Genomic DNA, 18,877 nt, shown 5'->3' on the forward strand with positions numbered 1-18,877 from the left:
TTATTCAGGACTTTGGGGGACTCTGTTTTAAATATATTAGTGAATTATTATCTTTGATGCATTAAAATTGAGCTGATTTTAATTATTTTAAAAACTGTTGGGTAGTTTAAAGACCCTGCACACTCATGATTGACCTCCACAGGTGTTTTCACTTATTTTGCCTTTTTACCTTTTTTTTTTTTAGGACTATGTGGGCGTGCACAGACTGGGCTTGATTGACATCTCTCTCGTTTTTTTCCTCTGGAGAGAAAAAAGTAGCATAAACTGGAAATACTCAAATAAAATACCTCAAAATTGTGCTTAAATATTCGACAATACTTGAGTAAATATACTTTGCCCTACTGGACTGAACTATACAGTAAATGTGCCGTAAAACCAAAACAATAAGCTAAAAGAGGATAAAAAAGCTCTTTAACTGCAGAAATGGTGATGATGTTGGTGATTTTGGCAATATGAGCGACTCCTTCTGCTTGATATTAATTATTATGGTGCCAAACGCTAACCATAAAGTTTAATACATTGTAAAATAATTCTGTACAAATAAAGTTAGACTCCTAGGTGGCTCAGATGCAGTGCTGTATCTTTAAATGGCTTTTAAATATTTTTTTTCTTCTGTATTTGACACCATTAATAAAACAATCATGATTATAATTATAAACGAGCCTAAAATGTCTCCAAAATGTCACTTTGTATAAACTCAGAGGAAACAAAAACGTTTAAGCTCAAAGAAAAAATGTAATTTAATCATTGATGATAAGAAATTAGAGCTGCAACAATTAGAACATTAATCACTGAATATTTTGATCATTTATTTGTAATTTTGAGTCCTTTTTAAGAAATTTTCTGATTCCAGCTTCTGAAATGTGAATATTTTCTAGTTTCTTTAGTCTTCTTTATGATCATAAACTGATCATCTTTGGTTTGTGGACTGTTGGTCGGGACAAAACAAGACATTTGAGGACGTCACCTTGAGCTTTCGTAAACAGTGATTGTCATTTTTCACCATTTTCAGACATTTTATAGACCAAAAGATTAATCGATTAATTGAGAAAACAATCACAGATGAATCTATAATGAAGATAATTGGTAGTTGCAGCCTTAAAAGGGGTAATCATTGATATTTTAGCATGTATCAGGTGTTAATGAATCAATAATGTAACACTCTGAAGGAGACATGAGTCTTCTTTCTTTTGATACTTGAGAACATTTTATGGTAATGCTTGTTTATATGGTGGCCCAAAAGTGACACAATAAATAAACAAATGTGGAAATTTAAAAAGCAAAAATCAGAATTTGCACATTTACGTATTTCTTCTTTTGTGGCAACATTTTAATTAATTAATTTATAATAAATCACTGTTATTTATTAATGTATTTCCCATGCAACTATTAGGCGCCCATATGTTTAGGCTACTTTTACTGAAAAGTTTAAAGTTTGTAGGACTTTTTTTTCACCATAGTATCGATAGTTTTAGTCCAGTGGAGGATTTGAGCTGCACCGCTGCTGGTGATGTCAGACAGAGGCTGGGTCATCTGAAGGTCAGCAGCAGACGAGGTTCATGGAGAGTTCAGGCGCATACATTAGGTAACACCATCGGTCGCAGTGACATAACTAGTATGAAGCAGGTTGAGTTGAGACATTCGTCAATAAAGAAGAGATAAGACGAAGAAGAAGAAGAAGAAGAAGAGGAAGTCCAGGAACAAACTTTGTTATGCAAAACAGCCTCCACATCTCGATCTGTTTAATCTCTTTCTCTCTGCTGGAGCGGCTACAGTCGGCTGTCTGCTGGCTGCGCGTCAACATGCGCACAATTTCTAACCGATTATGGAGGATAAACGTCTAAACCCGACCGCACAGGCCTATCTGAATGTAAAAATAGACATGTTTTATTGTTGAAAAAAAAACTGTTTGCATCCATTACAAACTTGCATCCAGCGCGCACAGGAGGTGCAAACAGAGAAACCGGACCCGCTGTGAAGGATACGTCTCCATACGCGGACTTCACACCATGTTTGATTATATGGAATTTCAAGCTTTCGGTCCCGGAGAAATCCTGGACTTGTATGTATCCAGCCCTGCGTGCATGCTGCAGGAGCAAGACCAGGATCTGGCAGCCTACTTCCCAGAGCTGATCGAGCCGGACTGGCAGACTCACCGATGCTCGCAATGTAGGTGGAAAAGTGATGTTTTTAAGTCGAGATTTGAATCAGTGATGCTTATTGGGAACAAAAATATTAAACTGTAGAGTCATATTGGTGACCAACATAAAGAAAACGTCTTAACACAAATCAATAACATTCTCTACATCATTTCAGGTGGATTTACTCTTTATCACATCACAGATTAATTGGTTTTTACCCTGCAGTTTATTTACCATATAATTTGATATATCACGTGTTATATGTTACTTACAGTAAAGGGCAGGTTGGTGCTGCAATATAAGAATGATCCTCCCAGAACATTATGGAGCTCTGGCACCTCAATCTAATAATCTATTATAGATAATAAATATAGATAATCTTGAACATCTAGTATTGAATTGCTGTATTGTCTTTTAACTTATGGGATAAATCCACTGTCTGCCATGTTGTGTCTTTTCCACGCCTGGATAATGTCTCTTTTTGTCTCTTCATGTTCACTCTGATTGACGTTCTCCTCTAATCATGTCTGGAGGACTTTACTTTCCACATTCATACACTCTTGATGTACATCCAGTCGCCAGTTTATTATGTACAACCAGCTAAAACTAACATAATAATATCATGTCTTTAATGAATGTACAGTATAATGTTCAGCTTTGGTTGAAATTGTTTTCTAATGGTGTTATAATTCAAATTTATGGTCTTTTTGGAGACTGTAGTTCACCAGTGATTCACTCCATTTATATTAGTGAGCAGAAAAACACTCAGTATATGAATGAATGCAGCTCAACAGCCTTCAAAATAACTATCAGGTTGAATCAGCATCTCTGTAAAACAGGTTCAACAAAAACTGAACATTATATCCTTGATGAAAGGTGGGTTTATTGTTGTAGTAGACTGCATCACTTTTACAATTTTACTACTTACTGTAATAAACTGGAAGCTGAGTGTGAAACGTACACGATGCGTTTCCTGAAGGGTTTCGTCATTCTCGCAGGTGTTTTATTTTCTGACACATTTCGACAGACTGAGAGCAGCAGAGAGCAGGATACTGTACGTGAGTCGGTGACGGTGTGGTGGTCTGCGTTTGGGACGACGCAGGGCCGGTCAGTTTGGGGTCACAGCGGGTTCACCGGACGGTCACCAGCTCAGGAGGTCAGAGAAGACCGAGACCGTTGAGTCCAAAACATTTTAACTTTTCAGATAAGAAAAACTGCAAAAAATCAAATCTCTTTTGCACTTTTTTGAGTATTTTTTTAAGTATTTATAACCAGGAAAAGATAAAAGCAAGTTCAGATTTTTCTCTTCAACAAACTTAATTTATATATTTTTCAAGTTTCTACAATTGAACATCATGTCAGGGGAGAGAAAACAGTATATATACACTTAACACAAGACTTCAGATAAATAAATAAAGAACTAAATAACAATAAATTAGTATTATGAGCAAAATAAAACATAAAAAATAAAGGAAATGAGGAAAAAAGTGTCTGTTAATCAGTTTTACAGTTTTAACCACCTTCTTTTTCAAAGGAAAGTAAATTATTTCAATATAATGTTACATTGTTAATGAAAACTTCTCTTAGTTTTGATTTATGGATGTTTACTATTTAGCTGGAAGCAGAATCCAGAATCCAATAAGAGAGTCCTCTCTCTTACATTAGTATAGGCAAGGCAAGTTTCTCAGTATTAGGGCTGCAATTAATGATTATTTTCATTATCAATTGATATGTCGATTATTTTCTGGATTAATCTCTTAGTTGTTTGGTCCATAAAATGTCTGAAAATGGTGAAAAATGTCACCAAAGCCCAAGATGAGACTTTAAATGTCTCGTTTTGTCCACAACCCAAAGATACTCAGTTTACTGTCACAGAAAACTAAAGAAACCAGAAAATATTCATATTTGAGAAGCTGAAATCAGAGAATTTGGAAATTTTCTTCTTAAAAAAAATACTTTAAACAATTAATTGATTAGTTGCTGATTAATTTAATAGTTGGCAGCTAATCGATTAATCGACCCGTTGTAGCTCTAATTTGTGTAGCACCTCTTACATACAAGGGCAATTCAAGGTGCTTTACATTTATTAAAGGGTTAAAATGGAAAAAATGCAAATTTGAAAGAATAGAAACCTTAAAAAATACAAAAAAGTCCAGATCAGAGATGTGATTAAATACAGGAGAGATAAAGATGGTTGATGTGGGATACTTAAGGTTCAGTTAAAGGCAGCGATGAACATAAACGTTTTTAACTTACATTTCATTAAGTGTAACCAAAAATAACATTTTCAAACCGCAAGAACGTTTGCAGGAATACACAAGAAATAACGTCCACGACTTATTTGCAGAATCTCTTGATACCAAAACAAAGATCTTTAGTATGAAGGTCACAGAAGGAGCATTTAGCTTCAACGTCCTGCCTGAATCATTTTATATACCACTTGAAAAGGGAAAAGGGAGCATCTATGATATCATATACAACATATTTCACCGCTTGCAAGTTGAGATTTTGTAATTTTACTCAGCCACGTCATGCACATCCTTCTTTTCTGTAAAACAAAATCTGATATTTCAGCTTAAAAAAACCTTTTACACCTTTAAAATTCTTCGTCTATGTAGGTTAAATTGATTTTCACAACGCATCGTCGCATACATCAAACAACACCACCTAAATTGGAGGGCAGCCTCTTCTCCCCTTCCCCCGACCAAATCACTTAGCGGAGCATTAGTACACCGCCTCGCCACACACACTTTCTGTTTCTTCTCCCTCCCTCTGTCCCTCTCTCATCAGTCAGTTGGGCTTGTGGCATGCTCCTGCATTGTGTTGTGTTGGGAGAGCAGCTCGGGCTGATGGGGGTGTCCTCGTTTGACCCACTGATTTCAGGTTCAACCAGAGGCCACGGGTTCAAGGGGATGGAGATGGAGATGAGCAATTTTTCTCGTTTTGTCCCCCTTTTCCAGGCGGCTTTCTTCGTTTTCTGTCAGTGTTGGAAACGGTGGAGGTGATCAGAGAGTCGGCAGGGGAGGCTGAGCCCCACAGACGGGAGCAAATCCTCCTAAAAAGGGTTTCAAGTCGGGGGGGGAGAGAGAGGGGAGGGGGGTTGTGTGTTGTGCTTGATGGAGTGAAAGGATTGAGGTTAAAGCTGTGCTTACAGTACAATATGTGAATTTACATCCGCAGATATTAAAGAGACGACAAAATGACACAGAAACACGGGTGACGGGTGAGTCCAGCTTAATCTGGACAAAAGTTTGAGTCAGTTTAGTGTTTTCCCAATATAGTTCTGGTTTCTTACTTCCTGAAGGAGAAGTGCAGATACCCCAAATTCAGGATTTTGTTTGAGGAAACTGAGCGACGTTTCTTAATCTGAAGTAGAGGGGGATGGGAAGCTTTTCTCTGTTGCCTCATAGAGTCTGAGAAGGGCTGATAAGACGGGTGTAGCTTTACATGAAAGTCCCACCCAGTGAACAGCGCCTGAAGTGATGAAGTGCTCTTCAATCATACTGCGAGATGAAAGTTTGACTGTGTGTAATGAGTTGTCCCTCAAATCACAGAGCACTGAAATTGAAATTGATCAGACTGAGCATCTGTCATTAAGATAATATTTAATCAGGTGCTAACAGCTTGTCTCTCTGTGTGTCCCTTAACGCCGACAGTCTTCTTCTCAACCTGCAACTTGAACGTTTTTCATTTTCTAGTTTTCACAATTTCCCACCTTTCTATAATTATTAAATAAATAAATAAATAATTATTTCCTAGACACTGCAACTGGATAAAGTCTAAAGCCCCAAGCAGCCCCCAGAGGCTGTAATGACCATTGCACCCCATAATACAAAAATGTTGGTTGTAACAAATATACTGACGGTCCAGCTGTTGTCAGAGCCTGCACAGTAGTGGGGCTGGAATGTAAAGTTTTTTTTTCCCCTGAAGGCTAAAGTAATTAAAAGTCTCCCTGTGAGCACCGAAAATTCAATGGCAATATGTCAGTAGGTCAATATGTCAATCAGGGCTGCAACTAACAGTTATTTTAATTGATTGATTTCTCTACAAGATGAATAATAGTGAAAAATGCCGGTAATAATTTGATGTCCTCAAATGTCCTTTATTGTCTGATCATGAATGATGTATAAAAGTTTCAAAGACTCACATTCAAGAAGCTGCAACCAGCAAATTTTTTTTAGCATTTTTGCTTTAAAAAATGACTAAAACTATTATTGAATCATCAAAATAGTTGCTGATTAATTTTCTGCAGATTGATTAATTGACTTATCTTTGCAACTTTAAATTAGATTGTGATACAGATGTGATATTTTGGCCTGCCAGAAAAGTCACAGAGGTACCAGAATGGAAAGAGTTCATCCTGAAAGTGGTAAATTTTCTGGTGATCTGCCATGAAATTTGTGTACAAGTGTAACTTTTGGCCTGATGCTGTTGCAAGAGGAAAAGGTCTGAAGGTCACAGACACACTAGGATTCAATTTCCTAAAGATAATGAATGTTCAGAGCAAATTGATGTGATAATCTGGAGAGTTTAATAGTTGTCGAAGTGTTGGACGGTCTGTGGTCACTGTGCTGCGAGTGGTGCATAAAACATCTTCTGTTTCCCCTTCGATAAGTAAAATACAATAACATCCAGACTTAAAAGCATATCATATTCTCTCCTGTGTGTTTGCAGCAGTGGGAAGTCAGAGCTCCAGCTCCAGCTCAGATGACCTGTTCACCAGCCCCGCTTCCCCTCCGCCGCCTCCTCGCACTTACAAGCCCTGTTTCGTCTGTCAGGACAAATCCTCTGGTTACCACTACGGAGTCAGTGCCTGTGAGGGCTGCAAGGTAACATGTCAGGCCTGCTCCTCACTAAAAGAAATATTTTAGTATTTAATTTATTCTCCATTTAAGTGGTTTACAAAGAACAGCGATCTCTTTTATGCAAGTCATCATTTTGTTACTGTCTGTCATGAAGGATGAAACTTTTTACTCCAAAACTCAAGTCTCTAATGTTATTTTAATGATTGAAGTAAATAAGAGCTGCAACTAACAATCATTTTCATTATTGGTTAATCTGATGATTATTTTCTCAATTAATCAATATGTTGTTGTGTCTGAAAATGTCACTGTTTCCCGAAGCCCAAGATGCACCTTAAATTGTCTTGTTCTGTCTCGACAAACAGTCAACTCCCCAAAGATTTTGATTATACTGTCATAGAAGACTAATGAAACCAGAAAATATTCACATTTCGTAAGCTAGAAAGAGAGAAATTTTGCATTTTTTCTTAAAAAAACAACTCAAAACGATTAACTGGCTGTCAAACTAATTGGCAATTAATCTTCTGTTGTTCAACTAATTGATTAATTGGCTAATCGTTGCAGCTCTAGAAGCAAACATGTTTATGTATGATATGTTTTTATACTGTTTTATTGTGTTCAGTCACATTAATCTGTTATTGATTACTGTATTAACTCAGACAAAACACCAATGACTGTCGGGCCTGAACTTTGTCCTGATAAACCGTGTGTGTGTGTGTGTGTGTGTGTGTGTGTGTGTGTGAGTGTGAACAACATGGTGTTCAGTCAATATTAACAGTGACATCCACTTGCAATAGAAAACATAGACCCATAACTTTTCCAACATTCAAATTTTAAATTATTATCATTATTTTTCAACTAATCCACAATTTTATGAATGAATATGTCTGCTTATATGGTCCAAAAAATAACAGATTGGCCCTTTAAGTATAGGCAAGATTATTTTCATACCATTGTCACTAATCTCTTCTATTTCTTCTCCGGTGCCTCTGCAGGGCTTCTTCCGCCGCAGTGTGCAGAAAAACATGGTGTACACCTGCCACCGAGACAGAAACTGCATCATAAACAAGATCACCAGGAACCGCTGTCAGTACTGTCGGCTCCAGAGGTGCTTCGCTGTGGGAATGTCCAAGGAGTGTAAGTGTACGCAGGAGGCCTCGTGAGACTCGTATGTTCAGTAAAACATCCCACTGGACTCTCACTCATGTTGAAAATCATGTGTTACGCCTCGCAGCATTTGTTAGATTCCAAAATTAGTCATTCACAATCCAGAAAATGCAACATCTGCTCTTACAGAATTAAATAAATAAAGAGGAAATGATGAAACCGTCAAGGATAGTAGATAGTAGATGTTCTTTGTCAAAGAGTTGCATATTAGAGGCCACTGAAAGGTCAGTGTGACAGTCATGAATTATCGTCTCAAGTGTATCATTTGTCTGTTTTGTAAGATAAGTTTCATGTTTCATGAGTGATTCATTAAAGCAACAACACAGTGCAAGAAATGCACATTTAGTCTGACTTGGAAAATCTGTTTTATGAATAATTACCATTTACCTTTTAAGGCCCCAGGAAAGGCAAATCTATGATTGGCTCTTAATTATGTCATTTGGGTAAACACCTAAAAAGTGAGAACATAGCCTCTGACGTAGCGGTGTAATTCTTTAAAAAGTCTCTTCCCCTTCGCTTGTGACTGGGTTGAAGTTAGGTGTGGCTAAGCAATAAAAAACGTCATAAATTTCAACCCAGTCATATTTAGGAAGATGACTGATGTGACTGTCCAGCCAAGCTGACTTCACAACACTTCCTGTTGTCTTCCCCGTGGCAAAACAGTGCACTGCACTTTTCTTTGCTTTAAGCTAGATTGAGATTTCAAATTAGCCTGACATGGTTTGAAATCGACTGTGTTAAACTAACTAGCAGACCACCCAAATCTGTATTAATCACAGAGTTGATAAGTAGCTCAACAGTGTAGCATAGCAAAGCTAATGCTAACCATTTCATGTAAGCGAATGGAAGATGCTAAAACACTTAGCTTCTTAGTCCGGGAGGTATAGTTCAATAAAAACACAGATATGTGTAGTCTAGTCTGCTAGTTAGCTGATTAGTCAAGATAACTAGCAGATTACTGGTGTAGTTGATAATAAGCTCGAAAGTTTGCATAGGAAAGCTAATGCTAACTGTTTCATGTAAGTGAATGGAAAATGCTAAAACGATTAGCGCCATACTCCGGGAGGTATAGTTAAATAAAAACACAGATTAGGGTGCTCTAACCTAGTTGACCAGTTAGTCGATTAGTCAAGCTTTGTAACCAAGTAGGGTCCATTTGATAGATTTGGTACTTTATTCCATGGCAGCAAAATATTTTAGTGATTGAATGGAAATTAAAATTGTAATTGAGCTGAAAGTGAGCTGTCAATCAAGTGTGATCTGAACACGCCGCCACAATCCTGAGAAATGGTTTGAGCAGCCAAACGAGTTGTTTCTGAACTTGGTTTTCTAATAGTTATGGACGTTTATCTTCAATCAGATTTTTGTGGACGTTTAATGAGACAATCAACTTTGATATGCATTTTTTTTGCATTATGCATTTCAAGACAAATTTCCAGAGGCTTTAAAAAAAAAATAGATGAAATGTATTTTATTTTTGTTTTGTTACATATCTACAGGACCACTGAGTTTTTTAGAATATGAACTCTCTTTAACCCCTTAATGCAAAACTATAATTTCAGCTTAATTCCTGTAATCTTCTTAAAGACGCTTTATTTGTTACAGCTTAAAGGGTCAGTTCACTTAAAATTAAAATATATTCATAGATTATCTACCTATTTTTATAATTTATTTTTATTTATTTGTCTGTTTTCACATTGACATTTTTTGTTTCGATTTGTACACAAGGACATATTTATAAAAACACACTAACCTACACACTTATACGTGAATTCAAAGTGAACACTTTGTGCAAGAGCAGCAGGGAGCTAAAAGCTTATACAAAGAAATCTCCTAAAAATTCAAGACCAGATTAACAGAATTGCAATAAATCGAAATAATGGGAGGTGGACTTTCAGCACCTCTAGTGGTATCTAATCATGAAGACAGTTTTGGTTTCATATCCATGAGATTTCAGCATAGAAGTGAATAGACTTTTGTTTGTGGTGTTGAAAGTATTGAACAATTACGTTTGAAAAGCCAAAGCGAAACGTGTCTTTACCAAACAACGTCCTGGTTATGCAAGATAATCCGCAGACTTCTGTGTACAAGTATTTTCTAGCTTTGCTAAAAAAAAAAAATGTTCCTAATGTACAGACTGGTTTGTGGATTATCCAGTGTTACTGAGACACTATATTTCTGGGCTACAGTGTTTAATATGTAATTTTTAAATGTTTGAATTACAATGATTAGTCAATTAATCTGTTGATTAGTCATTTGTTCTTTCTTTTCACTGAAAACAGTGAAAAATGTCCATCACTGTTTCCCGAAGCCCGAGATGACGTCCTCAACTGTCTATGACCCAGAGATTTTTAGTTTACTATAGCGGAAGATTAAATAAACCGGAAAATATTCACATTTGAGAAACTGGAATCAGAGAATTTGGACATTCTTTCTTAAAAAATGACTCAAAACAATTAATCAATTATCAAAACAGTTGGGGATTAATATTCTGACGATCTTACCCTTTAAAATATGAACTTTTAAATGACTAATTGGGAGCTTCTCAGTGAACTCCAGCACTGTACAACAGAAACTCAGAGTCTGTGTTACCCAGAAGTGCAGTGACCTAGATAACTAAGTGTGTGTTACGTGTCGGGAGCCATGGACAGCGATAGGGCAGCAGAAACGGATCATACCAGCCACATGTTCTCATTGTTGCTCGTTCACACTCAGACACACACACACACATATTACATAAGTGCATCACATGTAGCAGACAGATGGATGATATGTAACTGCTCGCCGGCCGCCTCAGTCAGTGTGTAACATGATCTGACTTTTAGTGTTTACACACTGACGGGCGGACTGGATGTAGGGCATCCAGAGTGGGGAGGAAGAGGAGGAAGGGGTGGGGGGGTGGAGTGTGGAAGGCAGACACTGAGGTGTTGCATAATCCTGAGCTACCCTGACATGTGCATAGCTGCCTGAGCCAAGTCAGTGGGACGCACTGAAACGTGTTGACACCGTTACTGAAGCGTTTATTAAAGGCTAACCTGGTTAGGATGCATCAGCCTGCTTCACATGCTCCCTCATGTAAAAAAAAAAAAAAAAAACATCCACAGAACTCACTGTCAACTGTTTTCACAGAAAACTACTCTCTACTTAAGAAAGAGTTTAAATGGAAACTGATGACAGTTGAGTTTTTTAAGGGGTGTGACTGCTGATGTTTTATATTCTTCTCATGTGCAGAGCCAAACCAACAATGAACTGATGCTACTCACAAGTAGGGTGTGTGTATCTGAAGCTTGATATACTTTATTCCTCCGTGCTGTAGCCCTCCGTTATTGTCCAAAAACTACAAAAAACACATAAATGAGCCACACTTTTGCACAAGGTGACATGTTCCTTATATCATGGAGAGTTTGTTAGTTTGCTTCGCTAGCTTGTTGTGTTGCATATCTCAACCTCTTGACTTTATACTACATTATAAATTTGTCAAAGAACTTCAATCCAAAGTGAAGAGACTGTGATATGTGGCACAACAAGCTCGTGAAGCAGTGACAACAGAGCTGTGTTCTCACAAATGCTCATGGGTGTCGGCCGCACAAGCAACTTCTCTCCTGACACTGAAAATATTATCACTGTCTTAACTCTTCGGAGACAGACTACAGTAACCATTTCCTTCAGAGCGAAGGAACATGTCACCCAATGCAACTGTACGACTCGTTGGCATGTTTTTAACAACGGAGGTCTACAGCACAGGTCAGGCTTTGGTAGGATCAGTTCATTGTTGTTTTGGCTCTGCACATGAGATATATAGAAAATCTCCAGCCATAACTTTTAAATTTTATTTTTAAATGATTTAACGCCACAATAAAAACTCAATTCACCTTCCTTGTTTTTGGGATGAAGGCAGGTCCCTCAGTAATAAAAGCAAAACGTAACTACACAAGTGCTCCTTTAACGTCTTATAATCTGCATCATCCTTTTCCCCCTCCAGCGGTGAGAAATGACAGAAACAGGAGAAAAGGGAAGAAGGAAGCGGTGAAGATGACGATCATGGAGACGTACGAGCTGACAGCGGAGCTCGGTCTGATCGTGGAGAAGATCTGCAGGGCCCACAGAGACACCTTTCCCTCCCTGTGCCAGCTGGGAAAATACACCACAGTGAGTCACCGCAAGAGACCCGACTGTTAAAATAATATTCCTCAACAGAGAGAAAACAGCCTGCGGAGAGTAAAGAGAGTAAAAGATCAAAGCTGCCCTCTCGGTCTAATAGTTTATTTGATTTCATTTGATTCAGATGAAGGATAGCATGAATTTAACCATGTAAGCACAATCGAAACATAACAGGATAAATACATGGAAGTAGCTTATTTATCTCAAAATGTGCCACTTTTCACTCATTTTTTAAACAGCTGTAGAAGAAGGAGAGTCGTTGATTTGAAGCTGAAATGATTAGTCAATGAATTAATAAGAATATTCAAGCAAAATGCCAAACATTTGGTTGTTTTTAGCTTCTCAAATGTGACAATTAGCTGCTTTTCTTTCTCTTACATTAAAGCAAACTGAATAACATTTATAGACTGTTTTAGACTGTTGGTCAGACAAAAAGGAATTTGATGACGTCGCTGTGGGATGGGCGTTTTTTTTTTACTATTTTTTGACATTTTCTAGACCAATGATCAATCAAAGTCCGAAGATTAAAAGACTGGCTTCATAGAAAACATGACTTTCAAATGTAACGTTATTGAGGTGTAAAAGCCTTATGGGAAATGTAGGAAATGTCGCCTGTGATCCGTAGCAAGAAGAGATTTTAGGGTCAGTGGCATTTAAAGCGCTACTACGCATGTGAATATGTTTCATCTTGTTAACTGAAAGGTCAGAGCTGCTCACAGGCTGAACTCAAACACGCTACAACGTACGTTTCAGTTTCTAAAAATCTCTTCTAGTTTGAAATTATAAATGTCATCTGTTAACATGCAGCAGGGAGAGTTCAGTAGAACTGGGTCAATGACAAGTCAATTTATTGGGATGACAATATAGCTTATTATTAATTTTTTTTTACTGTATTCAATGTCAAATTTACTTTAACCTCCCTATTCAGCATCAATAAGCAGTATATTAACCTTAAATAACTGGGTTAAAACACCCTATAGTGCTGTTTTAAGCAGATATCAGTTTATTTGTGTATTTGTCAAAATCTATACATACAAACCTCAGTCCATGTTTTGGTGGTTAGACAAAGAACTAGTTTTACATTCTAACACAATACATTGTCCGCTTTTGTTGTTATTTTATTTAATCTTTTAATCTGATGCTTTTGTTCTATCAGAAGACCAGCTGAGGAGTAAAATGTGCTTCGCTAAAAAAACTTTGCTTTGTCATCAACAATATACGTACAGTCAAAAAGCACGGTGTGTGTGTCGTTCACGCAAACTGTGACACACACATCAAACAGGAATAACCGCACACAAAAATTCCTCTGTGTCACAATGTATATTGTATCTGGGTGTCGCCCTTTTTAAAGATATGTGAATGGTTTTGCAAGTCGGCAGAAGTGAGCAGTGCCGGGAAGTGTGAGCAAAAACACTAAATGCAGAAGGAATAACAAACTGACTGCCTGTTGTATTGAATCTCACTGAAATATTTTATTTTTTACTCAGTTTTATTGTGTTTTATTGTATTTTATTGCTGGTTTGTAACTTTTTATTTATTAAGTGAAAATAAAATGTTTATTAAATGCAATTTATGTGAAGTACCTTGAGCTACATCCATGTATAAGAGGTGCTATACAAATAAAGTTTATTATTATTATATTATTATTATTATTATACACTTCCTGGTTGAGATTATTCAGGGATCATAAAAAATGCTAAAACCTTAAATTTTCCTAAATTTAATGCCTCAAAAAGTATATAATATACTTTATACTTTATATAGAGATCATAGCCTTTTCACCTTTAATATCTGTTTTTTAACATTAACTCTATAATGAAGATAGATGGATTTTGCACACTGGAGAATAAATAGTCAAAATGTGTAATATTGTGCACCTCTGATTAAGATAGATACTGAAAATACAGTAGATCAAAGATCAGTCTGAACTCCTCAACTCCTCTCTTGCTTTCTTTTAGTCCTTGGATGAACACAATGTTTTTTGCTTCTATCAGCTTACAAAGACTGCTTTTAGTTTTGTGAAGGTTACATTATAATTGTGTGATTCTTCAGTTTGAACAGTCTGTGCTCCATTAACAAGCAGTGATGACAAACTATTTTGTTGGTTTATTTGGCCTCACATTCTTAATCAAGTTGTGTCTTTTTTAAAGTTGTTTATTGTGGCTTTCTCAATCTTGCCAACATGAACCCGAAGAGCTCTTTTAACAGCGGAAAAACAAACATCTGACAGATTTTTCCTCCCATCTTTTTCCTCTCTCCATCCAGAACTCCAGCTCAGACCACAGGATCCAGCTGGATCTCGGCTTGTGGGATAAGTTCAGCGAGCTCGCCACCAAGTGCATCATCAAGGTGGTGGAGTTTGCCAAGCGGGTACCTGGCTTCACCGGCCTGACCATCGCTGACCAGATCACTCTGCTCAAAGCCGCCTGCCTGGACATCCTGGTACGTCCATGCAACCTAAAACAAGTTGAGCTCTCCAAAAAAAAAAGGAAACAAATGGCAGTTTAAGCTCTGTGATGAATCCTAAAGACAAGCTGGTGATTATATTTTACATTCACCCATGCACGATTTTCTTAAACTGAATGACCTGATTGACGCCTCGACGTACTCACACAGTCACAGCTCCTACTGTGATTCACACTTTATGTGGATCTTGAATCGCGCTGTCAGCCGACATTCATGCCACAGACAAACCAGCCTGGCAGACTGGCAGACAGAGCGGCCCTCAGGCAGAGTGTGCTGCATGTTTTATTCTCCTTCATCCTCCCTCTGTCTCCTCTGTCATTCACTGGCAAGCCTTTCTGTCTCCGCCACCGCTGGAGCCTCCTGTCACACCTGACGATGATTCGCTCTGACGCCCTCTGATAGCTGAGAGGGAATTCCATGTACGATCACATGCTCCTCTGTGTCGCATTTTTACACATTTTTTCCTGATGAGGCGTTCTGGGACTTTTGTATTCGCCAAAAAAAAAAACCTTCTTGTTTGATCATCATTTTTGTCGCTCTCCCTGCCTAAAATAATACAATGCAATAAATGCACAGTTCCAGTGGACTATGCATAGGCTTGTATTTATGTTATTCATCAGGGACAGTGCACAGTAATCAACATTAAAGGTGCAATGTGTAGAATTTAGTGGCATCTAACAGAACGGACTTGGCAGAAATGGAATATAATATTCCTAAGTATGTTTTAATTAGTGTATAATCACCTGAAATTAAGAATAATTGTGTTTTTGTTACCTTAGAATGAGCCCTTTATATCTACATAGGGAGCGGTTCCTCTTCCATGAGGCCCACCATGTTTCTACAGTAGCCCAGAGGGGACAAACCAAACACTGGCTCTGAGAGAGAGCATTTTTTGCAAGTTTTGCAGCCAGTTAGCCAAGATTGATTCATTTTCATCTGTTGTCCATTGCATAGGAATTACAACCAGACACCTAACACATACATTATACTACAAAGATGATGTCATAAAAGAAAAGAAGAAGCATTATTAAACAGCAACAGAGCTAAAAAATGTACATCGGTCACATGGACTGCATTCCTAAGTTGTAAAACTGTTTATGACACAGCGTCACACCCTCAAGCAAGATGAGTAGTTAGCGAAGCACTTCAGCAAAGGCACATTACACAGTCAGGAGTCCCACATACGAGTTAGAAGCTCTAAAAAAAACCAAAACCACTGATCACTTCCTACTCCAGGCATCATCCAGTGGCCTTAAATAGGATTACATATCATCTGCCTCGTTAGTTTTATGGCGAATGAATAAAGCTACTGAGTTTAATAGGGATACATTGTAGTGATCAAAAGGCAGATTGACTGAAAGTGTTCTTTTACATTGTGATGATAAAACTTTTTTCTTGTGATTTTGTTTTAATGCATATTAAGCTGGAAGACTTTTACTGTGAATCAGGTGGTGGAAGTAGTAGAAGGTGTCTTTGCGCAGTATTACCATTAAACAGTGAATTAGAAATAACAAAGAGTCTCTGATAGTAGCCTGTCTCAAATAAAGGCCTGTTGTATTTAGATTTTAGAAAAAGGCTCTGCCCATTATTTGACAAATTACAGCACAGATTCTTTGAAAACAAAGTGTGACAGTGGAGCAATTAGATAAATTCTTCAGGCTGGTGGAAACTCACCTGCTGATCGTTTGCTGATTTAATTCATCTTGATGTTTGGCAAAATAAAATGTACAAAGGTACTGAAATTGGGAAACACACATGGGTGCAATTATGACATTCAGCTTGATTTTTCTCTGGAGCCAACACAAGAAGTTATTAAAATATTTGTTAGATTTCCTGAAGCTGCTTCTTCTTGTCTTGTTTCATTATGGTCAACACATCAATAACTGTAAGATATTCTTAATTTTTAAGCAATTCTTAATTTACCCAATCTGTCTTCTCTCTTGTCCTGTCCAGATCCTGAGGATTTGTACTCGCTACACTCCCGACCAGGACACCATGACCTTCTCTGACGGATTGACCCTTACCCGGACTCAGATCCACAACGCGGGATTTGGACCGCTGACAGACCACGTTTTCACATTTGCAGGGCAGCTGCTGCCGCTGGAGATGGACGACACAGAGAGCGGCCTCCTCAGCGCCATCTGCCTCGTCTCTGGAGGTACTGAAGCCTGGACACAACTTTAATAGTTTGGGAAAAATAGTGAAATATAAGCTTTTATCTATGCCAATAACATGCTAAATCTTCATTTCTGGAAGGGAAACATTAATGTCTGAAATGTTGTTGTTTATGATCTGTCTTCTGTGTGTGTTTGAACAGACCGTCAGGATCTGGAGGAGCCGTCCAAGGTGGAGGTGCTGCAGGAGCCTCTGCTGGAGGCGCTGAAGATCTACTCTCGCAAGCGGCGGCCCAGCATGCCCCTCATGTTCCCCAAGGCCCTCATGAAGATCACTGACCTGCGCAGCATCAGTGCCAAAGGTCAGAAACCACTGACCTTATGAACGTTCTTCATATATAACTAATTATTTAAATAAAATAACTACTATGAGTTAGTGCATATACATTTGTGAAGTGAAGGAAACCTTAATTCTTATTTTTGTAGTTTTAGCCCTCATCTCTATTGTCTATGATAACATTATACTTAAAAACATCATTACTGAAGTCTCAGGACACTGAGTAATTGTCACAAGTAGTTTTTACCCTGTCGGACCCTTTAATAAGCGACCAGAGGACAAGCAGAGACAGAATCCTTTGAGGAGAGTTGCAGAGGTCCCAAGCAGACTAAAAGAACGGATAGGGCAATCTGAGTAAAATGAACATTTGATAAAAACAAAGTCCAGCCCTCTCAGTCCACAACAGCAGCAGCAGCAGCAGCAGGGACTACAGTGCAAACAGGATTATTCCTCTACAGAGCCGTCCTGAATCAAAACCGTAAACTAATGAAGTGCTACAAGTGCAGCAGCGGCGGAGCTAAAAGAGTGTGAAGACCATCGAAGGCTTAAATAGATTTGCTTTTTTGCAAAGGGTTGATTGCATATTGCAGCAAGTAGAATGTGATGACATGAGTGCAGCGGCGCAGGAGAAGTGCAGCCCACCCAAAAAAACAGCTGATGTGTTTAAAAAAGCACGCTCTCATGTCCAAACTGCAAAAACAGAACCATTTTTGTCTTGTGATACCATCAGATGGTATCTGGTGAAGGTCACGGGAGAGAAAGAGAGAGGCCTTGAGAGAGAGTTGTGCTTCTTTTTTATCAGATTACAGGTTTGCTGACAGACTTTCTTTGGCATGTAGCTACACGAATGATTTAAAGCTTCAAGCTCTTTTCTTCTTAGGGAGATAAAAGTGTCCTTTATGATCAAGACATGACGCCATTGCATATAGCATATGGATTAAATCTAAGTTTGGGTGCATTTTGGGTCTAATGAATAGTTTTGGTTTAAGTGTCCTGGAGGTATTCAGAGCCAGTTTTAGTGAAAGATCTGTGGTGGGAGCTCTACACTTGGCAACATAGTGTGTTAATAAAATATAGTTACACTGGAAGTAATGTGTCCTTTTTTAAAAAACATTTTCTGTGTCCATTTCCACAGGAGCTGAGCGAGTGGTGACGCTGAAGATGGAGATCCCGGGCTCTATGCCTCCTCTGATCAAGGAGATGCTGGAAGATCTGCAGAACCTGGAGAAAAACCAGAGGAAAGACTCGGAGGAGAGTCGAGCGGAGCAAAACGCCAGCCAGCACACACACACCGTCTCCTCACAGTATCTAAACTCCTCCGGCTTCTTGCTCTGAAGCCTCTCAGAGAACATTGCATCCCGTCTTACCTCCCAGAGGAAATGCTAACAGTGTAAAACTCCAGATGCAGTCCAGAGGGTTACTAGTGTCTTACCTCAGTCTTTGGTCAGAGAACCGTCTGTGAATATTCACAGATCGGTCGGCAGAGACACCGCTGTGTTTAAAGAGATTCAGTTGTTACACTAACGTCTTCCTTTATTAAAGAAACGCTAATTTCTGTGAGTTAAAATCCTGCTGCAAAGGGGGAAAAAAAGAGAAAGATGCAGTAATGTTATAATTTCTGTCACACGTTTTTTTTTTTTTTACTCCCCAGTGGCAGGATCCTCACGTCCACTGGGAATCACTCTTTAA

The 18,877-nt window shown here is 38.3% G+C and overlaps 1 protein-coding gene across 1 annotated transcript; it reads left to right on the forward strand.

Annotated features, from left to right (window-relative positions):
• The first annotated feature begins 1,514 nt into the window (after window positions 1-1,514).
• Window positions 1,515-18,877, forward strand: LOC122986940 (retinoic acid receptor beta-like). Its single transcript, XM_044358481.1, has 8 exons — window positions 1,515-2,169; window positions 6,816-6,970; window positions 7,939-8,080; window positions 12,093-12,259; window positions 14,537-14,713; window positions 16,691-16,895; window positions 17,055-17,213; window positions 18,324-18,877. The coding sequence occupies exons 1-8, from the start codon at window positions 2,010-2,012 to the stop codon at window positions 18,521-18,523; spliced, it is 1,365 nt and encodes a 454-aa protein (XP_044214416.1). The 5' UTR covers window positions 1,515-2,009; the 3' UTR covers window positions 18,524-18,877.

The sequence above is a fragment of the Thunnus albacares genome, chromosome 8 (genome assembly GCF_914725855.1).
Source record: "Thunnus albacares chromosome 8, fThuAlb1.1, whole genome shotgun sequence".
Taxonomy (NCBI): domain Eukaryota; kingdom Metazoa; phylum Chordata; class Actinopteri; order Scombriformes; family Scombridae; genus Thunnus; species Thunnus albacares.

What these genes read in the sequence shown, in the direction of transcription:
- LOC122986940 (XM_044358481.1), top strand. Translation starts at nt 2,010, where the DNA reads ATGTTTGATTATATGGAATTTCAAGCTTTCGGTCCCGGAGAAATCCTG. An exon ending in TGTGGGAATGTCCAAGGAGT is followed by an intron (nt 8,081 to 12,092) that starts GTAAGTGTACGC and finishes TTCCCCCTCCAG; the next exon opens with CGGTGAGAAATGACAGAAAC. An exon ending in CATCTGCCTCGTCTCTGGAG is followed by an intron (nt 16,896 to 17,054) that starts GTACTGAAGCCT and finishes GTGTTTGAACAG; the next exon opens with ACCGTCAGGATCTGGAGGAG.